Below are 10,637 nucleotides of genomic sequence, written 5' to 3' on the forward strand. Positions count from 1 at the left end.
GTCTACTTGAGGTAAATGTTTAACTCACATGCCTGTACTTTGTTTGGCTGGAAACCACAGGTGTGGGTTCAATTCCAGACCTGAAGGGCAGCTAGGGGTCATAGTCTCAGTGGTTCCACCAGGCTCTATTGGACCAGCAAAGCAACCTTACATCTTGTGCTGAAACCCGGGAGGAGGGAGAGGGACCTGTGGTGCTGGTAATCTCTGCTGCAATCCCCCTTCCCTTCTCCTCCTTCTTCTTTTTCTCCTACTCAACGGACCAGGAACCTCTGGCCACCAGCACTCAACACTGAGTTGAGTGGGTAAGTCCCCCGCTCTGGGCACTCAGGTCCCAAGTCCCGGTTCCTATACCAGAGTCTCTGTCCCTTTCATTCCAGAAATTGCTGGCGCCGCATCAGAGACTCTCCCGTTCCAAAGACAGAGGCATCCTGGGGATGCCTTGGGTTCCGTCTTTCCATGGCATAACTATTCCAGACTGAAGACTATGGCAGAGATGTCCACTGTTTTCTTCCAGTCTCCATTTCTGGGATTCTGGCAAAGCGGCTGGGACGCTGGTCCTTTGACAGAATCTTTCCATCAGGACTTAAGGGATCATGGATAACCAGAATTCTAAACCAGGCCCAACTACTCCTCTGGGGTGTCTCCTACTCAATCTTTGTGCCCTGGGGCTGGCTCGGGACTTACGTTCCAAATGCCTAATTTTCTATTGTACTACTGCTTGGCCCCAATACCCACTAAGTAGTAATTCTCGGTGGCCTGAGCAAGGAACTTTCAATTTTAATATTCTTACTGATCTCGATAATTTCTGCCGACACACAGGCAAATGGCCGGAGGTCCCCTATGTCCAAGCTTTCTTTCACCTGTGCTCCCATCCCTCTCTCTGCCCTACTTGCAATACCACCCAAATTCTCCTAGCTCGTGAAACTCCTGTTCAAACCCCCTCTAAGGACTCTTCAACTCCTCTTACTTCTCCTGAACCAACTTCCTACTTTTCTGATCCACCTGAATCTCTTTCGTCCCCACCCCACCGATCACCCCCTTATCCAGAACAGACACTCTCATCTTCACCTCCTGTTAACCCCACTGCACCCTCTCCACCACCCCCACCCACATCTCCACCGACATCCCCTGACACCACCTCCCAGGAGCCCTCCTTGCCTTCTCTAGTAAGCAGCCACACTCGTTCTCAACAAACCCTTCTTTGTCCCTTACACGAAGTGGCTGGTTTGGAAGGCATTGTCCATGTTCATGTCCCATTCTCTCTTACTGACTTATCTCAAATTGAAAAGCGTTTAGGCTCTTTTTCCAATGACCCCACCACATACATCAAAGAATTTCATTATCTCACACAAGCTTATGATTTAACTTGGCATGTTATCTATGTCATTCTTTCTTCCACTTTAAACTCTGATGAAAGGGAGCGGGTTCTTGAAGCTGCTCGGGAACATGCTGATCAAACTCATTTAACTAACCCTACCATGCCAGTGGGTCTAGAGGTTGTTCCTGGACAGGACCTTGGATGGGAATACCAACTAGATACCCAATCTGGGTGCCGTGACTGCACCCGCAGAGACAAAATGCTCCAGTGCCTCCTAGCAGGCCTACAGGCTATTTCACACAAAGCTGTTAACTTTGATAAACGGTAAGAAATTACTCAACTTTCTAACGAAAAACCAGCAACTTTTCTTAATCGCCTAACTGAGGCCCTTTTACAACATACTCACTTAGCCCCAACCTCCCCGGCAGGAGCTACTATTTTAGCTACCCACTTTATCACTCAATCTGCCCCAGATATTAGAAAGAAACTGAAAAAGGCAGAGGAGGGCCCCCAGACTCCCATGCGAGACCTGGTGAATATGGCCTTTAAAGTCTTTAACACTCGGGAGGAACGGGCTGAAGCAGAGAGGGAATCTCTTACTCACCAGAAGGCCAATTTACAAGCCCAAGCCTTGGTGGCAGCCAGCACCTACTCAACCTTCCAGAAACACTACACCACCTGGACCCTGCTTCAAATGCGGGAAGGAAGGCCACTGGGCCAAACACTGCCCGCACCCACGACAGCCTTCCAGACCCTGTCCGGCATGTGGTCATATGGGACATTGGAAAAGTGATTGTCCCTCTGTGCCAAGACACGGGGGGCCAACTTCTCCACCCCCTGACCCGCTGTTGACTGTCTTGGGCCTAGCAGCTGAAGACTGAAGAGGCCCCAACTCGTTGACCCTGATTACTCTCGCCAAGCCCAGGGTAACACTCAAGGTAGCGGGTAAGTTAACGTCCTTCTTGGTCGATACGGGGGCTACCTATTCTTACTTTCCTTCCCAGGAGGATTATACCTTTCCCTGGTCTCAGTGATGGGAGTTGACAGACACCCCTCCAAACCCCAGGTAACAGGTCCTGTCACATGCCTTGTAGACAACAGAATTATTACACACTCATTTTTAGTGATACCTACCTGCCCCACCCCACTTTTAGGAAAAGACCTTATTTTAAAATTAGGGGTCACCCTACAGTGGGCACAGGACTCCTCAGCAACACTTTTATTGTCACTAACCCCTACTCCAACATCCGCACCAAACCCTCCTTTATCTCCTGATTTAGTGAATCCCATTGTGTGGGACATTTCCACTTCTACCATTGCTACCCACCACCTGTTCTTATTCGCTTAAAGAACCCTTCTAATTTTCCCTCAAGACCCCAGTTTCCAATTTCTTCAACACACCGAGAGGGGCTGAAACCTCTTATCCAGCATCTTTTGTCTAAGGGCCTTTTAATTCCCACACATTAACCTTATAATACCCCCATCCTACCAGTAAGGAAACCTGATGGCTCATATTGCCTAGTACAAGACTTACACCTCATTAATGAAGCTGTAATCCCTATTCACCCTGTTGTTCCCAATCCTTACACACTCCTGTCTCATATTCCACCATCTACCACTCATTTTTCCATATTGGACCTCAAAGATGCCTTTTTTACCATCCCACTCGACCCAACTTCCTATAATTTATTCGCTTTTACTTGGGATGACCCTGATACCCACACTGCTAGCCAGCTTACTTGGACAGTCTTACCCCAAAAGTTCAGGGACAGCCCCCACCTTTTTGCTCAAGACTTAGCCAAAGATCTTGAATGCGACTTGTCCCCTAGCACTCTCCTACAATATGTAGATGATTTATTATTATGCAGCCCTTCTTCACCAGACTCCATCACCCAGACAGCCTCATTACTTAACTTTCTAGCAAGAAAAGGTTATAGAGTATCCCTGTCTAAGGCTCAACTATCCACAGCATCTGTAACATATCTGGGCCTAAAAATAACACCCACTACTCGTGAACTAACTGTGGACAGAAAAGAAACCCTACGAAATTTATTACCCTCCACCTCAGCTGACCAGATTCTTTCCTTCCTTGGATTAGTGGGATTTTTCAGACACTGGATTCCTAACTTTTCCTTACTTGCTAAACCTCTATATGAGGCAGTCAAAACCACCCCTACAGGTCCCCTTACATACCTGGGGGTAGTGAAATGGGCCTTCCTTACTCTACGAGACCACCTCCTACAGTCCCCCCCCCCCTTTACATCTCCCCAATCCCTCCAAACCCTTCCTCCTATTCACAGACGAATGGCAGGGCATCACCTTGGGAGTCCTTACCCAACCCTTGGGTCCCTGTCACACCCCAGTGGCTTATCTTTCTAAACAACTGGACCCCACCATTCGGGGGTGGCAACCCTGCCTATGAGCACTAGCAGCTGCAGTAGTCCTTACATGGGAAGCCCTTAAATTGGTCCTCCACCAATCCCTTCATGTCTCTTCATCTCATCGCTTACAGGACCTTCTCTTGCACTGCTCACTCTCCCTTCTTTCACCCTCCTGAATCCAAGAATTCTACCTACTATTTTTGGAGACTCCTATCATTTCTCTATTTCAATCTCTGTCCTTAAACCCAGCACCTACCTGGCCAAGATTGGCAAGTTGACTTCACTCATACACCATCCCATAAATCCTTTAAGTACCTTTTTACTCTAATAGACACCCTGACAGGGTTGGTTGAAGCCTTCCCCACAAAAAGTGAAACTGCAGCCACGGCAACTAATATCTTAATAACTCACATTATCCCTCACTTTGGACTACCATCCTCTATACAGTCAGACAATGGGCCAGCTTTTATTTTAAAAATTACCCAACAAGTCTCCTTATTACCCTTACCTGATTCTTCTACTCACAATACACATTCATGCGTTGACATCATTGACACCCAAGCTACCCCCAAGCAGCATCTCTCAGATCAACCCCTGCCACAAGCTGATCTCACCTTCTTTGTCGAGGGTAGCTCTGTACTAGATGCTCAGGGACAACAACGCACAGCATATGCAGTCGTCACCCTCACCAAAACAGTGGACGCAATGAGCCTCCCGGAACGTACCACTTCCCAAAAGGCCAAACTCATCGTTCTCACTCGAGCCTTACATTTAGCAAAAAAAAAAAAAAAACCATCGAGATTTACATGGACTCTAAATGCGCTTTCCTCATAGCACATTGTTACACAGCCATTTGGGAAGAGCGAGGGTTCTTATCAACCAAAGGAACCCCTATCATTAATGCCAAACTTATTCTCCACCTCTTAGAGGACCTTCAACTCCCTTCCCAAGTTGCCATTATACACTGAAAAGGTCATCAAATGGAAAATTATTCCATTACTAGGGGTAACAACAGGGCCAATGCAGTAGCACGTAACTTGACTCAGGAAAACCAAACCTCCCCTACTCCTGTTTTATTTCTTTCCATACCAACCTTTCAACCCCACTATTCTAAAGAGGAACAAACAACCTGGACACCAAAAGGGGGCTCAATTTCCCCTGAAGGATGGATCTTCTTACATAACAAACTAGTTCTTCTGAAAGCACAGGCCAAAGACCTCATCAAACTCATACATAATTCCCTTCATATAGGTGCCAGAGCGCTAAAACACTTTCTACAACCACTTTTTATATCACCTACTCTCAATGCCACTATTGAGTCTGTCTGTTCTACCTGCACTGTTTGCATGTCTACGAATCGCCAGGGGAACCTTAAACCAACATTTCCTACCTACCAGATGAGAGGGCACCTACCCAGCCAAGATTGGCAAGTTGACTTCACTCATATGCCATCCCATAAATCATTTAAGTACCTTTTTACTCTAATAGACACCCTGACAGGGTGGGTTGAAGCCTTCCCCACAAAAAGTGAAACTGCAGCCATGGCAACTAATATCTTAGTTACTCACATTATCCCTCGCTTTGGACTACTGTCCTCTATAGAGTCAGACAACGGGCCAGCTTTTATTTCAAAAATTACCCAACTAGTCTTCTCATCTCTAGGGATTCAATGGGACCTCCATATTCCCTACAGACCTCAATCATCAGGCAAGATTGAAAGGGCTAATGGTCTTATTAAAACCCACTTTACCAAACTCTCTTTAGAACTTCATAAGTCTTGGATAGACCTTCTTCTGTTTGCTCTGACATGCATAAGAGCAACTCCCCAAGCACCTACTTTTTTCAGTCCTTTTGAACTCATGTATGGTTGACCCTTTCTCCTCAACCACAATCTACCTACACAACCCCCTCCATTGGCTTCCTATCTTCCTTATCTCTCTCTCCTTAGGCAACTCTTATGGGAACATGCAGACAGGTACTTACCTCAACCACTGGAGACAGATCCCTCAAAAATGACAACAGCAACCCACCTGCAACCGGGAGATGCATTATTCCTGAAAACCTTACATCTGAAACCACTGAAACCTCACTGGACAGGACCACATACAATCATCTTAACCACCCCCACTGCAGTAAAACTCCTAGGTGATCCCTCGTGACATCACCTCTCCTGCATTAAAAGGGCTCTTGAACATCATGACGGAATCAAAGAGCCCTAGACCTCTTAGCAGCAGAAAAAGGTGGAACCTCCCTCCTCCTTAGAGAAGAATGCCATTACTACATCAGTGAATCTGGTCTGGTGGAACAAAACGTCAATACATTGATTGGACTGAGTGAAGAATTACATAATAAACACCAAACAGGAATCTCACCATTTGAATGGCTACAATCACCATTAACAGCCTGGTTATTACCCCTTATAGGACCTCTTGCACTAATAAGTCTCTTATTTCTTTTTGCCCCTTGCTTCCTCAGATTCCCCCAAAACAGACTTAGATAAATGTCCAGAGTCACTGTTAACCAATTACTCCTACACCCGTACACTCGCCTGCCAACTGACCCAATTCCCACTGGCACTAGCCTATAACCCCACTCCGACCCTGTTCAGCAGGAAGCAGCCAGAACGATAACTTTGCCCTTTATTACCAAAAAGGCTGGAATGTCAGGTGGGAACATGGCAGGCCAGGTGGGTAAATGATTAAGCAAGAAGAAATTACAAGACTGGCCATTAAAAACCAGTCAACCAAGATTGAGCAAGAAAGAATTATGAAAAACTGGCCATGCAGGCAAGCATCTGACCACAGCCTATACCACACCTGGATGCACATAACCCTTGGTTCCTAGAGCAGATGCCACTTGTGATAAAACCCCAGCACATGACCCTTGCTTACAAAAGCCCTCAACCATTTCTTGTCCACTATGTTAATGAAGTGCTTTGTCCTCATTGGTTCCTGCAACACATCCCCTGTCCTCAACCCGGTCCGCTAAGGAGTGGAGAAAATATCACTATAAAATCCCCTTCTTTCACCCAGGCGGCGTGACTTCTCTGGTCCCTTTAAGAGACCCGTGAACCTCTCCCAGGAGCGCACAATAAAGCTTTCCCAACTTCTGCTTTTGAATCATTTCTTCCTTTCCACCACGATCCCTTTGCCGCAACCTTACAATTATGTCTTACAAGTCTCTTTTAGGAAGGAGTTGTAGGTACATACCATCCAGTCTATTTTTGACTCGGCATTGGAGTAGAACTGCTTCCTAGGGTTTGCTAGGCTGTAATATGTACACATATGTTTAATATTTAATTTAGTTTTGTTGTTGAGAATACACACCAATTCAGCAGTTTCTACATGTGCCGTTCAGTGACACTGATCACACTCTTTGAGTTGTTCCACCATTCTCACCCTCCTTTTCTGAGTTCTTCCTCCCCATTAACACCGACTCACTGCCCCCCAAAACCAAACCAAACTCACTGCTGTCATGTCAGATCTGATCATAGCAACCCCTCCTTGGGATTCTGAGGTGGTATCACTAGGGAAGTAGATTGCCCAAACTTCCTTCCTTGGAGTGACTGGTGGGTTTGAACCACCGGCCTTCTGGTTAGCAGTCAAGTGCCTTAGGCACTACGCCACCAGCTAGGCTATAATCTTTACAGGAGCAGATGGCCAGTTCTTTCTTCTGCAGAGTCAATGGGTGTGTTCCCACCACCACCATTTGGGTTATCAGCCAAGTGCTTAACCGTGGCACCACTAGGGCTCCTTTGTTGGAATAAACCAAAAAAACCAAACCCATTGCCATTAAGTTGTTTCCAACTCCTAGAAACCCTTATAGGACAGAGTAGAACTGTCCCCATAGGGTTTCCAAGGCTGTAATCTTTACAGAAGCAGACTGTCTCATCTTTCTCCCTCAGAGTGGCTGGTGGGTTTGAACTGTCAACCTTTTAGTTAGCAGCACAGTGCTTTAACCACAGTGCTACCGGAGTTCCTTTCTTTTAGGAATAGTAGCTGCCTAACTTATCATTCACACCAGGACACATTTGAGATTTAAAGGGTATATTTAATTCATGATGTCAATACTAAACCAAACCCCATTGTGGTCAAGTTGATTCCAACTCATAATAGGTGTAAAATCAGAAGTGTTGGGGCCACACCAAGACATATGGTCAACTGCTTTTACCAAAAGCAAACCCCCAAGCCATCGAGTCCAATCTGGCTCCTAATGACCCTATAGGACACAGTAAAACTGCTCCATAGAGTTTCCAAGGCTATAAATCTTTTCAGAAGCAGACTGCTTCATCTTTCTCCCGGAGAGTGGCTGGTAGGTTCAAACTGCCAACTTTTTGGTGAACAGTGTGCCACCAGAGCTCCTTCACCTACTTTGAGGTCTCTCTTAAATCTTGAACAGTTCCTTCCATCCCATTCCCTCCAGTTTCACATTCTGGATTTAGCCTATTGCTTCCTTCTGGTGTAGTCAGCCTCCCTTTCAAGAGAATGCAGCCTGCTGTTGCAATGCTGTCACGTCTGATGCCCCTTGCTTTTCCTCAGACACTGCAGAGCACTGTCACACATGATCTCATTTGATCCTCACAGCTCAGGGAGGGTTTCCTGCGCTGGCATCAGTGGCAACATCTAGCAACTTCCTTCTCACAAACCAGTAATCATGGTAATCATGGCTATTCTGAGTCCCAGTTAAATCAAGTCATATTGGGAAGTTCATTACCATCAAGTCATCTGTACCAGCTGCTGTGCAAGTACTTTGCTCCCAAGGCACTCAGCTGCCTCTGGTAGGAGGTCTAATGCCTGCCTTCACACCATACCCAGATTTTCTGCCAAACGCACAATGCCCAAGAGTGTTGGTGTCCCAGTTAAAAGTGCCTTGTTGGCCAAAGAATTAAGTCAGCCAGGAGGTTCAGAAAGATAAGAAAACAGAAGGGGTGGTGAAATATTTTTCAACAAAAAATACTTCACATTTAATTTTGCATATTTAGCTCAAGTGCACATTTCCATTTCTAAACTCTTAGTGCTGCTTAATAATGTATCCAACTAGATGTGCATAGAAGAATACAGTCGGGGAGGCTAGGAGCCCAAAATGTTGACAGTGGTGGTGGATGATGGGGGCTGGGGTTAAAGGTGATCTCTCTTGATACTTTCCTGCCTTTTCTGAACCCCACATGTACTTCTTGCTTTACAGTCATACACTCACAAAAGCAAGAGAGCAATTTTCACAAAGCCTTAGTGGTGACTTAGCAATGAAAAGGCAAGTTTTATCAATCTGTTTTAAGAGCCCCTCTAAATCCAAGTGGGGTGTGTGTGTGTGTGTGTGTGTGTGTGTGTATGTGTGTTTCTTCATTCTCATCTTGTCAATGCATGAACCTACTTGTTTCATCAACCTGTACTGAGGCATGACCTTCATTATTGTTCTACCTTAGGAAAGTGATAATGCACAGGTTAAACTTGAGAATGAACAGGAGAAGCTGAAGAAACAGAAGACAAAGCAGGAAATTAGGACCTTTTTGCAAAAAGCCGTCCAGGAGAAGATAGAGCACATGCAGCAGGAATACAGAGAAGAGCAGGACTTGGACATGAAGCTCGTGCAAAGGGCCCTTCAAGACTTACAGAAAGAGGCAGACAGAAAGAAGCAAAAGAGGGTAAGACCTTTACTTGGTTAAAAGAAGCAAAAAAGAGTAAGACACTTACTCGGTGCTTGACCATGTGCTGAGTGAGATGCCTTGTTGAGCTGTCAGATACAGTGAATTGTGATAGGGCCAACAGTCCATGCACCAGCAACATCAGCATCATCCGGAAGGCTACCAGAAAGGATTCATGGGCTTCACTCCAGAATCAGAATCCCTTCCTCTAAATTCTGGCAGAGTCCAAACTCTGTGTTTTCATGAGCTTCTCCAGATGATTCTGATGCTCACTAAAGTTTGAGAACTGTTGTTCTGCAACGTGGTGTCAGCACTGTGACAGCACTATGGTATTGCACGAAACGGAGTGGTTGAGAATGCCTGCAAGTTGGGGAAGACATCCCATTGGAGTTGAACCTTGAAGGATATGTACAGTTTTATCAGGCAAAGAGAGAAGGTAAAGGCATTTACTCTAGTGTTCATTTAGCTGCCTGTTGCTTTGGCATTTATGTTGAACATTTAAGACTTCAGTGCTTTTCCTGTAAACGAACAAACTCATTGCCATTGAGTCATTTCCGACTCAGTGACCCCATTGGGTTTCTGAGGCTGTTAATTTTTACAAAAGTAGATTCGCCCCATCTTGCTTCTGTGGAACGGCTGGTGGGCTTGAACTGCTAACCTTCTGGTTAGCAGCCAAATGTCTTATCCACTATGCCACCAGAGCAACTTTTTTCTTTTAATTTAAACTTTGTATGTTGAGGTAGTTATAGACTCACATGCAATTGTAAGAAATAATACAGTGAATAAAAAGGAATTCAGATGCAAAAAGAAAGAAAGAAAGAATGCAGTGAGATCCCATATACCCTTTACACAGTTTCTCCCAGTGGTAACACCTTGCAAAATGATAGTACTCGAAGGCATTTGGCTGCTAACCAGAAGGTTGCCAGTTCAAAGTCACCAGCTGCTCTGTGGGAGGAAGATGAGGCAATCTACTTCCAGGAAAGATATACAGTCTTGGAAACTCAATGGGGGTTGCTCTGAGTCAGAATCGACTCAGTGGCAGTGGGTGGATTGTCACAACCAGAACATTGACATTGATATAATCAAGATACAGAACATTCCATCATGTTTCCATCACCACAAGGATCCCTTGTGCATAGCCACACCCACTCCCATCCTGCCCTCCTCCCCTCCTTATCCCCAACCCAACACTCACTCATCCTTTCTTCATGATATGTATATATAAATGGAGTCATACAGTATGTAAGCTTTCCAGAATGGCATTTTTCATTCAGCATAACTCTTGGAGATTCATCCA

General features: G+C 45.5%; 1 protein-coding gene across 1 annotated transcript in view; it reads left to right on the top strand.

Moving 5' to 3' along the window:
• The window catches only part of CFAP53 (cilia and flagella associated protein 53), a 67,748-nt gene that overhangs the window by 43,109 nt on the left and 14,002 nt on the right, over positions 1–10,637 (top strand). The window contains exon 5 of the mRNA XM_007943853.1: positions 9,122–9,340. Within this exon, the coding sequence (XP_007942044.1) occupies positions 9,122–9,340 (219 nt within the window). The remainder of the gene's footprint in view (positions 1–9,121; positions 9,341–10,637) is intronic.

Source organism: Orycteropus afer, unplaced genomic scaffold, assembly GCF_000298275.1.
Source record: "Orycteropus afer afer isolate SDZICR_OR568_19922 unplaced genomic scaffold, OryAfe1.0 scaffold00113, whole genome shotgun sequence".
NCBI lineage: Eukaryota > Metazoa > Chordata > Mammalia > Tubulidentata > Orycteropodidae > Orycteropus > Orycteropus afer.